Source organism: Oncorhynchus mykiss, chromosome 11 (assembly GCF_057628025.1).
Source record: "Oncorhynchus mykiss isolate SJ-2025 chromosome 11, ASM5762802v1, whole genome shotgun sequence".
NCBI classification, from domain to species: domain Eukaryota; kingdom Metazoa; phylum Chordata; class Actinopteri; order Salmoniformes; family Salmonidae; genus Oncorhynchus; species Oncorhynchus mykiss.
In genome coordinates this window covers 25,988,123-26,005,850 of record NC_143032.1, presented here as the reverse complement: position 1 = coordinate 26,005,850, position 17,728 = coordinate 25,988,123, and the positions used below count along the sequence as shown (strand labels likewise).

Genomic DNA, 17,728 nt, shown 5'->3' with positions numbered 1-17,728 from the left:
ACAACCATTTTCAGGTCTTGCCATAGATTTTCAAACAGATTTAAGTCAAAACTGTAACTCGGCCACTCAGGAACATTTACGGTCTTCTTGGGAAGCAACTCAAGTGTAGATTTGGCCTTGTGTTTTAGTTTATTGTCCTGCTGAAAGGTGATTTCATTTCCCAGTGTCTGGTGGAAAGCAGACTGAACCAGGTTTTCCTTTAGGATTTTTCCTCTTCTCCATTCCATCTATTTTGCATTCTGAAAAACTCCCCAGTTCATAACCATTACAAAGATACCCATAACATGATGCACATATGGAGAGTGCTACTCAGACATAACACTGCATTCAGGACAAAAAGTTCATTGCTATTCTACATTTCTTTGCAGTATTATTTTAGCGCCTTGTTGCAAACAGAATGTTTTGCAATATTTTTTATTCTGTACAGGCTAATTTCATTTCACTCTTATTGACTCAAGACGTTTCAGCTTTTCATTGTTGAATGAAAAAAATGAAAAACATAATTCCACTTTGACATTATGGGGTATTGTGTGTAAGCCAGTGACAAAAAAATCTAACTTTAATCAACTTTTTATTCAGGTTTAACACAACAAAATGTGGAAAAAGTTGAGGGGTGTGAATACTTAAAAAAATAAAATAAAAAAATAAAAAAAATATATATATATTTCACCTTTATTTAACCAGGTAGGCTAGTTGAGAACAAGTTCTAATTTACAACTGCGACCTGGCCAAGATAAAGCAAAGCAGTTCGACACACACAACAACACAGAGTTACACATGGAGTAACATGGAATAAACAATAAACAAGCCAATAACACAATAAAGTCAATGACAGTAGGAAGAAAAGAAAGTCTATATACAGTGTGTGCAAAAGGCATGAGGAGGAGGGCAATAAATAGGCCATAGTAGCGAATAATTACAATTTAGCAGATTAACACTGGAGTGATAAATGAGCAGATGATGATGTGCAAGTCGAGATACTGGTGTGCACTTTCGGAAGGCACCGTATGTATAATAATGCAAGGTTCATTTAATAGTGAAATAAGACAAAATTATATTTAAAAAATGTAAGCTGTAATCTATTATCTTGTTGTATTTCACCAAGTTGTGATGCTGCTGTGTGACTGACATGCAGGCACAACTGCTAGCATGAAAAACCCATATTTTCAATTGGTAAGAAATGGTGATTTAATACCCATGAAATATGTTATTATGTGCATTTATCAGCACGTTAATCTCTTAAGTGATCATACTTTATGTACATTTATCTGAGAAGGTACTAAAAATATCTGGAAAATGTGTATAACACAAGTTGTTTTTGCAGCTTTGAAATTGTCCACTAGTGGAAAGTTACACAACTGTCAGTAACTTCATTTATAAAAAAACCCATTGGCTTAGAATAAAAACTGATATCACACTCAGAATAATTGGTTGAAACATTAAACAGCAGGGGGAATATATATTTTATCTTTGAATCCAAGATAGAAGTTGGCTTAATGGGTACCTGGGGCTTAATGGGTACCTGGGCTTAATGGGTACCTGGGCTTAATGGGAACCTGGGGCTTAATGGGAACCTGGGTCTTAATGGGTACCTGGGCTTAATGGGTACCTAGGCTTAATGGGTACCTGGGCTTAATGGGTACCTGGGCTTAATGGGTATGTTAATCCATTAAAATATTGAAACCTTTACAGTCAATGCCCGTGTCTGGTCTCTGTATTGGCTGTGACCACTGTTAATACGGCCCGCTATAGTAACCACTATCAGGGCTAGAGTCCAGGCCAGGGTGCATGTGTAAACACTGCCCCGGGTTTGGCGGGTGGGCTGCTGGCTTCCTGTATAAGGATTTAGTGGTCCATTGTTGACGAGACCCGCTGAGTATTGACCTTCAGGTCTGGCTGTGTTTGTGTGTGGTGCTGCAGCGAAGGTCAGCAGTCTCCCTTCCTCTCCCTGACCCCCCCTGCTGGGGCTCCATCCACTTGGCTCCAACTTAATGAGAAACCACCCCTGGAGAAGAGTAGACACACCCAGGGATACTCTGTCCCCATACCAAGGACTATTTGGTTGAACACACAATGAGACGTTGTATTTTTATTTAGAAATGTGAAAATAATGACATAAATAAATAAATAATATTCTGTATATCATATTCTCTATATCTCCCCCATGTTCCTCTGGGATCTCATTTGGGACTTTGTAAAAATGACTCCCATTCATTTGAATTTTGTGACTGCAGATAGAAGTTTGTGGAATAAATCGTTTTTACAGAAAGTGCCTGGTCACTTTCATAATACAGTACATGACCAGCACAAACTTATCTAGGCTTGGTTTTCAGTAAATGGTGATAGTGACTGACTGGGGAATTAGATTAACAAGCAACAAGTGTTACATATCATCTTTGTGACACTGGCGGTACTAACTACAGGATAAGGGTGAATGCACTGAGGGGATTTGATATTCAGTCAATGCTAGGTTCTCAGAATGATATCAAATGAATCGACTGATACTACTATTTACTCTCCTACTTCTAGTTGTATTGTATGCATTACTCACACATTCCGTTAGTCTGGCGAGCAGATTTGTCTTACAGTATGTTTCCGTGATGGAACGTGGTGGCGACGCAGCGGGGATATTGATGTCGCTTTAGCCTGACTCTGATCATTTAGCGTCGTTGGCATTGTTAGCCGTTCTGGGTGCTCTGCGCCGTGTGGGAGGAAGTCCCATTTATCTCTCCCCAGTCTGCCTAGAGAAGTAGGCATAAACATTGCCTGGTTGAAGTGAATGCTGGGATAATGAGGGAGAACGGAGAGAGATAACCGGAGAACGAAGTGACCCACACTCCCAGAATCAGGAGGCAGATGATAAAGGAACAGGGTGATGTGTGAGGTCAGTTAGCCGTGTCACCTCCCAGGCTGTTAAGCTCTTATTGACTCCATTTATCAGGCCTTTATTTGACATCACTGCTTTTCCTCCTCACTGCACATTCATATAGGGGACACTTAGCATCTCTCTGTTTTAACACTGACTTATGACCTTGTTGGTTTGGTACACACACACACACACACACACACACACACACACACACACACACACACACACACAGACAAAGATAGCGTTCTTGGTACTGAAATATTAATTTCTTCTTGAGGGTGTTAATTGTTCTGAAACTGAGACTTAATGAATCTCAATGTGTCAGTGTTGACTTTCATCAAGTTCAGGGTTCATTAAGTTCAAATATCACAGAGTAAATGTTTAAACCTACATTAATGCACAGTTTAATCACTCTTGACATTTAAAGCCACACGAAAGAGAAGATAAAGCCAGATGAATGAAAAAAACTAAGCATAGTTATCTTTGTCTCTCTAGCCAAGAACACTGAGGGTCATGTTTGTTTATGAGTGTAGTTACACTGTGTTCAGTGTTTTAAACCAGCGTCATGAGGTAGTCACCTGGAATGCATTTCAATTAACAGGTGTGCCTTGTTAATTTGTGGAATTAAGCCGGAAACGTTCCACATGGATGTTGGTCCATGCTGATGCAATGGCATCAAGCAGTTGCTGCATATTGGATGGCGGTAGACCACCAGCCTGTACTGTTGACACCATGCAGGATGGGTCCATGGACTCATGCCGCTTACGCCAGATCCTGACTCTGCCATCAGCATGACGCAACGGGAACTGGGATTCATCAGACCACGCAATGTTTTTCCACTCCTCAATTGTCCGGTGTTGGTCGCATTTCCACTGGGGCCGCTCCTTCTTGTTTTTATCTGATAGGAGTGGAACCCGGTGTGGTCGTCTGCTACAATAGCCCATCCGTGACAAGGATCAATGAGTTGTGCGCACCGAGGTGCGGTTCTGTACACCACTGTTGTACTGCTCTGTTATTTGTCTGTTTGTGGCCAGCCGTTCTCTTTCGACCACGCTCATCAACAATGATTGGATGATTTTGGTTTGTCGCGTCATTCTGGGGAAACACTAGACACCTTCGTTCATAAAAGCCCCGGAGGGAAGCCGTTTCTGAGATACTGGATCTGGCGTGCCTGGCACTGACGATCATACCACGCTCTAAGTCGCTTTGGTCACTTGTTTTGCCCATTCTAAAATTAAATCGAACAGTAACTGAATGCCTCGATGCCTATCTGCCTGCTTTATATAGCAAGCCATGTGACTCACTGTCTGTATGAGTGATCCATTTTCATGAACAGGGTGGCCTGTTTTCTTGTCCTGGACAAGCATTAATGTCGAGTCCTGGAGATTTAATCACCATCACAGGGGTCCACACACACTCAGCCATCAGTATAAGAGATGCAACCAGAGATGTGAGACAGTCACAGCAGACTGCTGAAGTCATGGAAAAGAGAATCTGGAGACGTGCATCTCCTTTTGTCTAAATCACTTGACTAAATGTCCTTTATTTGTTTGCTTTTCCTCTCTTCTCAGAAGGATGACTGTGTGTGTTCTACTCAGCAGCAGTTTCTTATGATACATTTCAGCACAGTGATACACACTGTACACATGTCTAAGTTTTTAAGGTTAAGTTTAGGCATTAACTCAGAATGGTTCAGGTTTGGGATAGGCTTAAAGCAAAAATGGAAAAACAACTTCCTATTGCTGTATTTGAACTTCCAACCTTGGGAGTCAGATGCTTTCTGCTCTCACTGTAACCCCTAGTGGCCGGTTTCCGTGTCATCTCCCGACGTCCTCGGACACAGATGGACGTCGAATACCGACTTGTGTCATGGGTGACCTGGCTGTATATAAACCAGGATCACCCCTGACTGCTGAGCTACTGGGTCTCACTGAACTGGTCATACACTACCATCACACATACTGTTATTGCTAGTGTCATGCTCAGTGTAAAGGAGACATCTTGTGTAACATTCACAGTAAACCTGTTACTGCTGTTGTAGGGTCATTCATAAGTGAGGAATCACGTTTGGGTTTGAAAAGCCAGTGGGGATAACACAGTCCTGACTATTTGCCCAGGCCATTTAGCCAGCTGTGTCAGGTTAGGTTCTAGCCTCATGCTTTACCGCTTCAGGGTGAATTATCTTCAGAAATACCAGTTCATCGCCAGGCTCTCTGACTCTATCACACAAGTCCCTTACTCGTTTTCCAATGCTGCTATCACCACCAGGGTCAGGAGAAATGGAACTTATTTTATCAACCAGTTCAGTTCAGTGAGGAAGCTCCCATGGGCCTGATAAGTGTGAGAGAGCCTCCATCAGTTCACAGGGCTAAGCTGCTCTAAAGTGGCTATTTCAACTCAGAGAGGAGACGGACGAGATTTTAGTGGAGGGTCATGGCGAATATATAAAATACAGGAAAATCAAGTTTTTGACTGCGCTGGGCCTTTAAAGTGCACTTCTTTTGAACAGGACATGTGCCATTTGTGACCCTGGTCGTCTGTAATGCTCTGGTACGTCTTGTCAGGCACGTCCTGCAGCTCTGAGGAAAACATGCTTGGAAGGATCGGTTCGAATTATCGGGTTGAGTGGAGTCAACCTTGTGACTCTATGTCCTTGTCTTTGTGCCTGTCTCTCCACACTGAAAGGTGGCGTCATGCTAATCCTGGATCACATTCGTGTAATTGAATTTTCCTTATTTAGCCAGGATAGTCCACTCAGTAACAATTACCACTGTGTTCCAGGGAGTCCTGGGTTCCATGGAATCAATAAAAACATACACGTCACATCGAGATTTACTCTATAACACGCCATAAACAGAAGCATATACTACATGTGCAGTAGCATACATACAAAAGCAAGCTCACATTACATCTATCTAGATGTGTGTACTGCTCTTTTTGTCTCCTCTCCTTGTCTCCTTTCCTTCCAGATTGCAGACTATAAAGACTAGTTTAATTTGCTAACTAAGGAAAGGAGGCATGAGTATAGGGTTAGTCAAGCTCAGGACCAAGTGTTACATGAAAGAAGACTACGCTCTCTACCAAGATAACAACCGAGATCCTATAATTTGTGAATAACAGGATCTCTGACACACAGTCAGTCAGAGATGCCATGGAGTTGGCGCAGCCATCTGGTCTCTCCTGGCTGGTGTCTCCGTAGTAAGTTCTTGGTGAATCATTGGGTTCTCTGCTCTTTGTGCTGTCTGTCTGGTGACTTGTAATGATGGACTGCCAGCCCTGGGCCTAGCTGGTCCAATGTGCTACAGTGACAGGACCAGCCTGCCTGGCAGCCTGCCGACCCACACTGCCCTCGGTGATGGTGAAGGGATGGAGGGACAGCGAACAGGAGCTGTGGCCACTGTCCATGTAAGTCTGCAGCTGTTGGGCGCAATGTATGAGGGCTCAGACAAGGAGCAGCAGCAGGGGACACTGATGTACCTCATTGATTTATCAGCTTGGCCAAGCACCCTGCGATCGCTGTGGGAGTGTATTAAGTGGCGTTTTGATGTTGCCATTCTGTCAACACCGGTGCCCAATAAGACCCTTGGCTCACTGAGAAATGGCCCGTAAATCCAATGTGTTTGTTGGATGCTTGATTCATTTGAACAAACGTTTGTTGGCAGCGGAAGTGGATGGAAGTTGAGCTGCACAGAAGCAGGACTGACCGTAGGATAATGGTAATACAGGGTGTGTGCGTGTACAATACAGTCTCACTGAGTATGATTATTTGCAAACAAAATACAATTATTGTGGATAGTCAGATTAATATGATAGTTTGATTAAGACCTTCACATGCTTTGAAAGAAAAACGATTTCCCTAATAATCCTGTTTACATGGCCAAATCTGAAATCAGGCTACTTGGTACTTTGATAAATGCAGAAAATCTCAATAAAATAAGAGTTCTACCACTGCGACCATGTTATTTTCGGGAAGCCTATTTGATTCCGAGTTCAGACATACAGTGCATTCGGAAAGTATTCAGACCCCTTGACTTTTTCCACATTTTGTTACATTACTGCCTTATTCTAAAACGGATTAAATAAAACAAAATCCTCATCAATCTACACACAGTACCCCATAATGACGAAGCAAAAACAAGTTTTTAGAAATGTTTGCAAATGTACAATAAATTAAAAACTGAAATATCTTATTTACATAAGTATTCAACCGCTTTGCTATGAGACTCGAAATTGAGCTCCTGTGCGTCCTGTTACCATTGATCATCCTTGAGATGTTTCTACAACTTGATTGTGGTAAATTCAATTGATTGGACATTATTTGGAAAGGCAAAAGGTCCCACAGTTGACAGTGCATGTCAGAGCAAAAACCAAGCCATGAGGTCAAAGGAATTGTCTGTAGACAGGATTGCGTCAAGGCAAAGATCTGGGGAAGGGTAGCAAAACATTTCTGCAGCATTGAAGGTCCTCAAGAACACAGTGGCCTCCATTATTCTTAAATGGAAGAATTTTGGAACCCCCAAGACTCTTCCTATAGCTTGCCGCCCGGCCAAGCTGAGCAGTCGGGGGAGAAGGGCCTTGGTCAGGGAGGTGACCAAAAACCCGATGGTCACTCTGACAGAGCTCCAGAGTTCCACTGTGGAGATGAGAGAACCTTCCAGAAGGACAACCATCTCTGCAGCACTCCACCAATCAGGCCTTTATGGTAGAGAGGCCAGACGGAAGCCACTCCTCAGTAAAAGGCACATGACGGCCCGTTTGGAGTTTGCCAAAAGGCAGCTAAAGGACTCTCAGACCATGAGAAACAATATTCTCTGGTCTGATGAAACCAAGATAGAACTCTTTGGCCTGAATGCCAAATGTCATGTCTGGAGGAAATATGGCATCATCTCTACGGTGAATCATGGTGGTGGCAGCATCATGCTGTGGGAATGTTTTTCAGCGGCAGGGACTGGGAGACTAGTCAGGGTTGAGGGAAAGATGAACGGAGCAAAGTACAGAGAGATCTTTGACGAAAACCTGCTCCAGAGTGCTCAGGATCTTAGACGGGGGCGAAGGTTAACCTTCCTACAGAACAACAATCTTAAGCACACAGCCAAGACAACACAGGAGTGGCTTCGGGACAAGTCTTTGAGTGTCCTTGAGTAGCCCAGCCAGAGCTCGGACTTGAACCTTGAGATGGAACATCTCTGAAGAGACCTGAAAGTAGCTGTGCAGTAACACTCCCCATCCAACCTGACAGAGCTTGAGAGGATCTGCAGAGAAGAATGGGAGAAACTCCCCAAATACAGGTGCACCAAGCTTGTAGCGTCAAACCCAAGAAGACTCGAGGCTGTAATCGCTGCCAAAGGTGCTTCAACCAAGTACCGAATAAAGGGCCTGAACATATAAATGTGATTTAAAAAAATATATATATAAATTTGCAAAGAAATGTTTAAAAAAAAGTTAATTTAATACATTTTAGAATAAGGCTGTAATGTAACAAAATGTGAAAAACTTTAAGGAGTCTGAATGCTTTCCGGATGCACTGTATATAGACTTTTTATGTGAAAATGTCTTCAAAGATGGATACTTTCAGTTGTTCCGAACTCACTTCACTGGCGCTAAAGAGGGAGGCTCTCGGCTGGTGTTAGTACACGCACATGTTAAGATAAGCAGAGTAAGGTGTTTGCATGACTAATGCTATACTCGGCCTACTGCCATAATCGGTTTAATATCAAATTATTAGTGTGCATGTAAACATACGCTTTGATTTACCTCATTTCGGTAGCGCAAGACAACTCCCCCTTTTGTCATAACTCTAAAACAATAGAGCTGGTTAGTTTTGTGTAGCAGACCCTGATGTGACTTCCTGTCCAGTTTCCTGAAACACAGGAAGTTAGAAGGGTGGACAGTGTGTGTGAATGTGCGCGCGTGGACGTGCACCACTGTACAGGCTGAGAGGAAGGGCCACTCCAAAGAAAACCCTAAATCAAAGGGTACTGAGACAATCATATTGTGTTTGCATGACTGTATTTAACACTAACTTTTCATTGAGCAGACGTCTGAAATACAGATCAGGCTGTTACAGTACACATTGGACTAATAAACCTTGTTTTCGTCTCTCGCGTCTTCTGGCTCCTTCCCACACCGTTGATAAACTACCCCATCTTTTATTCATCACCTAGTTCTCCTCCTCCTCGGAGTGCTGCCTGCGCCGTACGTAGGTCACTGGAGTGTGTGGAGGGAGCTAGCTGTATCTCCTTTGAGCTTTAAGTGCCTCTTACACACAAAAGAACTGCAGTTCAAAAGAGTTGGAGCATAATAGTAGCTGCTCCACTCAGATGACCTCCTATAGGAGTCGTTATTTCCCCCAGCTTAACTAGGTCTCCTCATATCACTATAATGTGATCCATCAGTTAATTTGTAAAGCAATAGCTCAACCATATCAAGTCACAATTCCCGCTCTGTTAAGACCGGCGTAGAGCGCCATCTGATGTATTTGTGCTCTGGTAAGACAGTAGTATTATGCCAGGGCTGAAGAAAGAAAGCAGGGCATCTCAACCTACGATGACTCTATTTCTAAGGCTTTGGGTCTGTAGGCGGGCGCTTGAACCCTGTCTTCCACTCCTCTTTCACACTCACTCATTCTCTCCTCTCATCTATCACCTCTGTTGAGGAGCTGTTCTTCGGGCAGTGGCTCTCCTCTCCTCTCTGCTGCAGCTGGTGGTATGGCTGGGTGTAGTCCCTATCTGGCCTTTCCTGCCAGGATGACGTTATGCTTGGATCCCCGTGGCTGCTGATAGGGTCAGGACCCAGGGCCTGGCCCAGAGCCAGAGACATTGGGGCTGGGTAGTGGATGTCAGGACTGACAGTGGTCCCCTGGGTGGGATCCTGGCCCAGAGCCAGAGACAGGGGGGCTGGGTAGTGGATGTCAGGACTGACAGCGGTCCCCTGGGTGGGATCCTGGACCAGATCCAGAGACAGGGGTTCTGGGTAGTATATGTCAGGACTGACAGCGGTCCCCTGGGTGGGGGTCCTGGCCCAGAGACAGAGACAGGGGGGCTGGGTTGTGGATGTCAGGACTGACAGCGGTCCCCTGGGTGGGGGTCCTGGCCCAGAGCCAGAGACAGGGGGGGCTGGGTAGTGGATGTCAGGACTGACAGCGGTCCCCTGGGTGGTATCCAGGCCTAGAGACAGGGGGGGCTGGGTAGTGGATATCAGGACTGACAGCGGTCCCCTGGGTGGGATCCTGGCCCAGAGCCAGAGACCGGGGGGGCTGGGTAGTGGATGTCAGGACTGACAGCGGTCCCCTGGGTGGGATCCTGGCCCAGAGACAGGGGGGCTGGGTAGTGGATGTCAGGCTTGACAGCGGTCCCCTGGGTGGGATCCTGGCCCAGAGACAGGGGGGGCTGGGTAGTGGATGTCAGGACTGACAGCGGTCCCCTGGGTGGGGGTCCTGGCCCAGAGCCAGAGACAGGGGGACTGGGTAGTGGATGTCAGGACTGACAGCGGTCCCCTGGGTGGGATCCTGGCCCAGAGTCAGAGACAGGGGGGCTGGGTAGTGGTTGTCAGGACTGACAGCGGTCCCCTGGGTGGGGGTCCTGGCCCAGAGCCAGAGACAGGGGGACTGGGTAGTGGATGTCAAGCCTGAGACAGTTAAAGTAATACAATTATTTGCCAGTGCACTAAAATAGGTTGTCTTGGTAAGACATCAAATCAATGCATTCTTATGGTAAGAGATATCTAGGTAGCATCAACATTTTTTTGCAGTGTAACTAATATGTTAATTTTTATTGCCTGGCGCCATGGTAACTTCTGCAATATTCCGTAATTTATGCTGATGGACCTGTTATCAAGTTAACACCCAGTGTGTAAAAGCATCACATGAAAACAGGCATTTGATCAAATAAGACTTTTTCATTGCCGTACCAGTCTGCCTCGATCTCCGCCAAACCGCTGCTCCTCGGCGTTACGCCACCTGGTGGTTGCTATGTTTAACTACATGCTCCCCTGAAATGGACCTTTCAGTCAGAATGTATTTGCATCCCGTTTGGCACCCTATTCTTTCATCTGGGTCCATAGGGCTCTGGTCAAAAGTAGTGCATTATATAAGGAATAGGGTCCCATTTGGGACAAATCCTACACTACTGGTATCCCCAGACAGTCAGTATTCAAGGCAGTCTTTCTGTACTCATGATCACCTTTTTTCTCATCTGTTCAACAAATGGCTGTGTGCGACGCCTCTTTCTCATCAGCATGTGTGTTGTTCCGTGATCCAGGTCTATACCTGTCTGGGTTCGTTGTTTGCCCTCTCTGAATCGATATACAACCAGCAGAGTATACAGTACATTGAGCAGTATGCTCCGGAGCTGATGGCTGTTTGTTTCCTCCTTCATCAGATCTGAACATGGAGTACAACCCTTCAGACCATCCCAGAGCCAGCACCATATTCCTCAGCAAATCCCAGACAGATGGTGAGTGTCCCTCTCCTCTCACTCTTTCATTTTCAATCTCTCCTCTCTCTCTAGTACGTTGCATTCTCTCTTTCTTTCTCTCTCTCTCACCTCTCTCTCCTTTTGAATCTCTGTGTCTCTCCTTCTCACTCTCTTTCTCTTTTTAATCTCTTTTCATTTCTCTCTCGCCCTCCTTTTTCTTCCCAATCGCTCTCTTCCTCCCTCACTCTCTTCCTCCCTCTCTCTCTCTCTCTCTCTGAACACTAACTTCTCCACTACGCTGAGTCATGGGATATTATCTGTGGCACTATGAAGCCTTTTCGTAAAAACCCTTATTTTCAAAGCGAATCCATTTTTACAGTGGTGAGAAGACGACGTCTGCAGGAATGAATTGGAAGTCACAGATGCCGATCGTGTTCAAACCATAATAACGGTTTAATCAAATGAATTTCTTATTTCTCATCTCATGCCTTGCAGCGTGGATGATTTGGCATACAGCTCATGTATAGCCGACCGCGGGTTGATGTCGTAGTAAAGTATTGCTTTAAGCGTTGTAGATAATTACCGTTTTGTGAGGTGCTTTCTTTGTTATGTAACAGTCTACTGTCCTAGTTAGCGATGGCTGTGTCCCAAATGGGTTCCTATTCCTTTAACTGTACACTATGTAGGAAATGGGGTGCCGTTTGGGATGCAGGCTCATTGATGCAATATGAGAAAGATAAAAAGACAGAAATCGAACTGCATTTGTTACTTGTCCCTTTTTACGTTGCTAGGTAAATAGATATATGTAGAGACCGCTTCAACTTTGTCTTTTTCAGTTCCTGTCCTCAATAAGAAAGGTAAGTAGGATTTGGTGTAGGCTGGTGTGACGGGTGCGTGTTTGGCTTGTGTTTTGGGGTATAGCCCTGCTCTGTCGTCTCAAGCTGTGTGCTTCTGACGGGAACACCGCAATATGTTTTTGCAGCAGATTTCTGTGTGTGTGTGTGTGTGTGTGTGTGTGTGTGTGTATATACAGCATATGTGTTCATATTTTGTGGATTATTGTAAGCTTTACCTCCTGCATGACGCGTGTTATCTGTACAAACCTAGCCACTTCTGCTAAAACTGGAATGTACCGATGAGACATTCTCGCACACCCAGCCCCTCTGTGCCTTTTTAAGAAGCACAATCAGAGTTTCCCAGCTAGATCAATATTTGAACATGTGAAAATGTGTGATGCCTTGTGTTGCAAACGCTCGCCTCCACGCTTTATTTTAGAATGTGCACAGTGTGTGTGTGTGTGTGTGTTTTGGGTGTGTGTGTGTGTGTGTGTGTGAGCTGATTGTGTAGCAAGGTGCCAGAGCTTCACGATGTCAGCGTTGTGCATCTCGTCCTGCCCTGCTTCTTGGCCATGCAGCGCTCCTTCTATGTCGCTACGTCACTCACACACACACACACACACACACACACACTGGATCTCCGTCACCCAATCAGAGCGGCTTCCATACTTGGAGTCAACCCATCAATCGCAGCAAGGCCCAATGAGGAATCATTAGACTACTGATAAACAGTATGAATGCCCTGTATTCACCACACGAATACAATGACATGATTGAAATAAAGCCAGATAGCGAAGTGGCGCTATAGTTATAGACATGACAATATTAGCGTGAATGAACCATTTAGATTTGATGTAATCCCCAGAGGATTTTTTTTAGGGGCAAACGCATGAAAGGATTAATTAAGCAATTAACTCAATTGCTTTGCTTTCTGCTTTCACACAGTTCAGAGGGCTAAACGTGATGTTAATTTAAGGCCTTTGAGGAATGAAAAGCATTTGTATTACCCCACAGCCGTTCATCTATGTCAGAAATGAGCATAAGTGTCATTTTGAAGGAAATGTTGAGTTGTCGCAATTATTTGCTTGAGCAGTACTTTTGAGCGATATGTATTTTTTTGTTTTTTTTGAGTTCCCACAAAGCTGATATTGAATAATGGCCAATCCATATAGAGCAGGACAGCCTTGGGATTGACTGCCCCCTGTCAGTAATGGCTGTGTACTGCAACCTGCCTTGACCCCTATCAGCGTGTGTTTGTTTCAACTCCAGGGGATGAACTCTGCTCAATCTTGTGTGCTTAATCATTGACTGTTGCCATGCTGTCACTGATTTCATCTCGCTCTCTCTCTCTCAATTTGCAGTGCGAGAAAAACGGAAGAGCATCTACATCAATCATGTGAGTGTCAATCTCAGATTGGACGCCATATTGAATATAATGCTGTATTTGCATAGAGGATGATGCTGATGAAATCGTTGGCGTTTGCATGGTAATATGCTATGCTTTGTCATTGATTTGAATCAGGTCATTGATGTATGCCCTACTGAATAGAGAATATTTGGTTAGCAGTGTTCCCCTGTCATATGTCAGACTGCATTATTTCTTTGAGCACATGATTGTTCCTGTGATTTTGTTTCTGAAGATTTTAATCAACTTTATTATTTTGCAAGTTAACACACATTTCGGAGAACAAGGTAAAGTATTTTGTATCCCTGGCATTTGTGTGTTTAGATATAGATTTAGTCTAGATGTGCCTGTTATATCCACTCCTGTCTCTTCTTGTCATCTGAGTACAGAAGCAAAGTGTATGTATGTACAGTATGTATGTACAGGTAAATGCCAAAATAAAGGAAACACCAACATAAAGTGTCTTAACCACGAGCCAGAACAGCTTTTTTTAATTGAACCTTTATTAAACTAGGCAAGTCAGTTAAGAACAAGTACATATTTACTGGGGTGGCAGGGTAGCCTAGTGGTTAGAGCGTTGGACTAGTAACCAGAAGGTTGCAAGTTCAAACCCCCGAGCTGACGAGGTACAAATGTGTCGTTCGTTCAGGCAGTTAACCCACTAGGCCGTCATTGAAAATAAGAATTTGTTCTTAACTGACTTGCCTAGTTAAATAAAGGTCAACATTTTTTTTAAATGACGGCCTACCGGGGAACAGGGTTAAAATGACAGATTTTTACCTTGTCAGCTCGGGATTCAATCCAGCAACCTTTCAGTTACTGGCCCAACGCTCTGACCACTAGGAGACCTTCCGCCCCAAAAGCTTTAGTGCACCTTGACATAAACTCAGCAAAAAGAGAAATGTCCTCCCACTGTCAACTGTGTTTATTTCCAGCAAACTTAACATGTGTAAATATTTGTATGAACATAAGATTCAACAACTGAGACATCCGGGCTCGTCGCTGGCCATGGCAGAACACTGACATTCCTGTCTTGCTGGAAATCACGCACAGAACGAGCAGTATGGCTGGTGGCATTGTCATGCTGGAGGGTCATGTCAGGATGAGCCTGCAGGAAGGGTACCACATGAGGAGCATGTCTTCCCTGTAACGCACAGCATTGAGATTGCCTGCAATGACAACAAGCTCAGTCCGATGATGCTGTGACATACCGTCCCAGACCATGACGGACCCTCCACCTCCAAATCGATCTCGCTCCAGAGTACAGGCCTCAGACATTGTTGCCGGTGATGTCTGGTGAGGACCTGCCTTACAACAGGCCTACAAGCCCTCAGTCCAGCCTCTCTCAGCCTATTGCGGACAGTCTGAGCACTGATGGAGGGATTGTGCATTCCTGGTGTAACTCAGGCAGTTGATGTTGCCATCCTGTACCTGTCCCACAGGTGTGATGTTCGGATGTACCGATCCTGTGCAGGTGTTTTTACACGTGGTCTGCCACTACGAGGACGATCAGCTGTTATCCTCTCCCTGTAGCGCTGTCGTAGGCATCTCACAGTACGGACATTGCAATTTATTGACCTGGCCACATCTGCAGTCCTCATGCCTCCTTGCAGCATGCCTAAGGCACGTTCACGCAGATGAGCAGGGACCCTGGGCATCTTTCTTTTGCTGTTTTTCAGAGTCAGTAGGAAGGCCTCTTTAGTGTCCTAAGTTTTCATAACTGTGACCTTAATTGCCTATCGTCTGTAAGGTGTTAGTGTATTAACGACCGTTCCACAGGTGCATGTTCATGAATTGTTTACGGTTCATTGAATAAGCATGGGAAACAGTGTTTAAACACTTTACAATGAAGAGCTGTGAAGTTAATTCGTAAAAATCCAAATATCTTTGAAAGACGGTCCTGAGAAACGGACGTTTCTTATTTTGAGTTTATATTCTACAGTGTCTGGAACTCTATTGAAGGGATGTGACACCATTGCTCCACGAGAAATTCCATAATTTGGTGTTTTGTTGATGGTGGTGGAAAATGCTGTCTCGGGCGCCGCTCCAGAATCTCCCATAAGTGTTCAATTGGGTTGAGATCTGGTGACTGAGACCGCCTTGGCATTTGGCTTTCATCGTTTTCATGCTCGCCTAACCATTCAGTGACCACTCGCGCCCTGTAGATGGGGGAATTGTCATCCTATGGGGGGCATAGCCATGGTAGCCAAAATTAATAGACTGCCCAGCATTTTTATACAAGAATGATGGGATGTTAATTGCTTAATTAACTAAGGGCCCACACCTGTGTGGAAGCACCTGCTTTGAATATACTTTGTATCCTTCATTTACTCAAGTGTTTCCTTTACTTTGGCAGTTACCTGTATGTCTGTCTATATGAATCATGCTGATTGTACATGACATGCTGTACTAGGTTGATGAGATTAATAGAGTGAAAGGGTTGGTGATTGGCTGATATAAGCCATCTCAATGTGCAGTAGACTGATGGATTAAAGTAGAAGCTACTGTTCTCAGCGAAACCCATTCCGTCTGTATGTGTACAGTATGTCACTCATATAAAACCACAAAGCAGGGGTATTAGCTGGTCTACAGCAGTTGTTTCAAGGCTTTTTACAGGACCTGCTGTGAGTGTGCGCATGCCTGTACGTTTTTTGTGTGTGGATGCATGCGTTCTAGCCTGCCTGCGTGTGTGTGTGTGTATGTGGACTGTGGACATAACAGTAACAGCGTGTGATGTGTGTGTGTGTTGCAGCACCATGCTGCTCCAGTCAGACGGAAGTACAGCTCCTGTTCCACCATTTTCCTAGATGACAGCACCGTCAGTCAGCCTAACCTCAAATACACCATCAAGTGGTAGGTTAATCACCAATCAGTCAGTCAACCAATGAATCCATCAAAATGTACTTCTGTTGTGTTTGTAAGAATTCTGTATGCAGTTATCATTGTGAAAGACTAAATTGCAAATGAAATTGTAACTTCATTGTAATGATTTGTCTTTACAGTGTAGCCCTGGCGATATACTACCACATAAAGAACCGGTAAGAATGACCTGTTAGGATGGGGCAAAAAACAAACAAAAGATGACTATTGTAAAATATACTATGTCTGTCAAATGCACTGTATGTCGAAGAGTTATTGTCCATTGTTTAAAGTGGCTAGTGATACATGTATTACATAAAGATGGCAAGATGCAGTTGATGGTATAGAGTACAGTATATACATATGAGATGAGTAATGTAGGGTATGTGAACATTATATTAAGTGGCATTGTTTAAAGTGGCTAGTGTATGTAAACTTCCGATTTCAACTGTACAATAATATGTGGGGGATTGGAAATGATGCAGACAATTCCATAGATGGAAGCCACAAGCCCCCCCCCCCCCCCAAAAGGAAAAGAAAGAATGATCTGTCACATTAGAATCAGCCTCTCCTAGTGCTATTGCCAGCCCATGTTATACTGTAGTCCTATGTTGAAAGAACATCCCCCCCCGTCACTGAAGGTTATTACATTCTATTTGGACATCCAGCATCAATAATGGGTGACGGAGGGTCACACATAAAAGTCAGCCTTTGATAACACGAACAGACCCCCATTGCCCCCCTGGCATGAGTCCAGAATTCCAGTCTTTAGAGGTCTAGTACTTTAGGTACTGTGAGTATGTGTCTGAAATGACACCCTTTTCCCTTTATAGTGTACTATATTTGACCAAGGCCCATAGGGCTATTGTCAAAAGTAGTGCACTACGTAGGGAATAGGGCGCCATGTGGGACACCATTCTGAGTGTTCTGTGGCAAGATGGATCAATGTGCCTTTCAAACAGAGTGGCGAGGTCACTGAGGCTGTGTTCCCCTATTGGTCTACAGCCTGACTGACTTTGTAGAGGATCGAAACAGCATCCCTCTCCTCTCCTCAGTCAAAACAGTCAAAGCCACAGGGTGTTTGTGAACGAGCCTCCGTACTTGGGTCTCGTGACTGGTTACTGTCATCACTTGTCATTCAGCAACTGATCTGCGTGGCCTTTTTTTTGTCATTCCAGGGAGATCGATGGGAGAATGGTCTTAGATATTTTTGATGAAAAGCTTCATCCACTTACGGTAAGACTTTTGTAGTTATATATAATTAATACATTATGGGATATGCTTGTGTATTAGGCTGCATTTACACAGGCAGCCCAATTATGATTATTTTGACTCTAAATGGTCT

At 44.3% G+C, this 17,728-nt stretch overlaps 1 protein-coding gene across 9 annotated transcripts in view; it reads left to right on the top strand.

Moving 5' to 3' along the window:
• Nucleotides 1-17,728, top strand: part of ccny (cyclin Y) — a 292,558-nt gene that overhangs the window by 258,585 nt on the left and 16,245 nt on the right. For 3 of the 9 annotated variants that reach the window (XM_090189788.1, XM_021620596.3, XM_090189789.1), the window contains exons 2-7: nucleotides 11,248-11,322; nucleotides 13,481-13,515; nucleotides 13,788-13,811; nucleotides 16,277-16,377; nucleotides 16,527-16,562; nucleotides 17,562-17,619. In XM_090189788.1, coding sequence (XP_090045914.1) covers nucleotides 11,256-11,322; nucleotides 13,481-13,515; nucleotides 13,788-13,811; nucleotides 16,277-16,377; nucleotides 16,527-16,562; nucleotides 17,562-17,619 — 321 coding nt within the window. In that variant the 5' untranslated portion in view covers nucleotides 11,248-11,255. Of the gene's footprint in view, nucleotides 1-11,247; nucleotides 11,323-12,119; nucleotides 12,141-13,480; nucleotides 13,516-13,787; nucleotides 13,812-16,276; nucleotides 16,378-16,526; nucleotides 16,563-17,561; nucleotides 17,620-17,728 lie in introns of all 9 variants that reach the window. The other 6 variants (XM_090189790.1, XM_021620598.3, XM_090189791.1 and 3 more) reach the window with 3 other exon arrangements.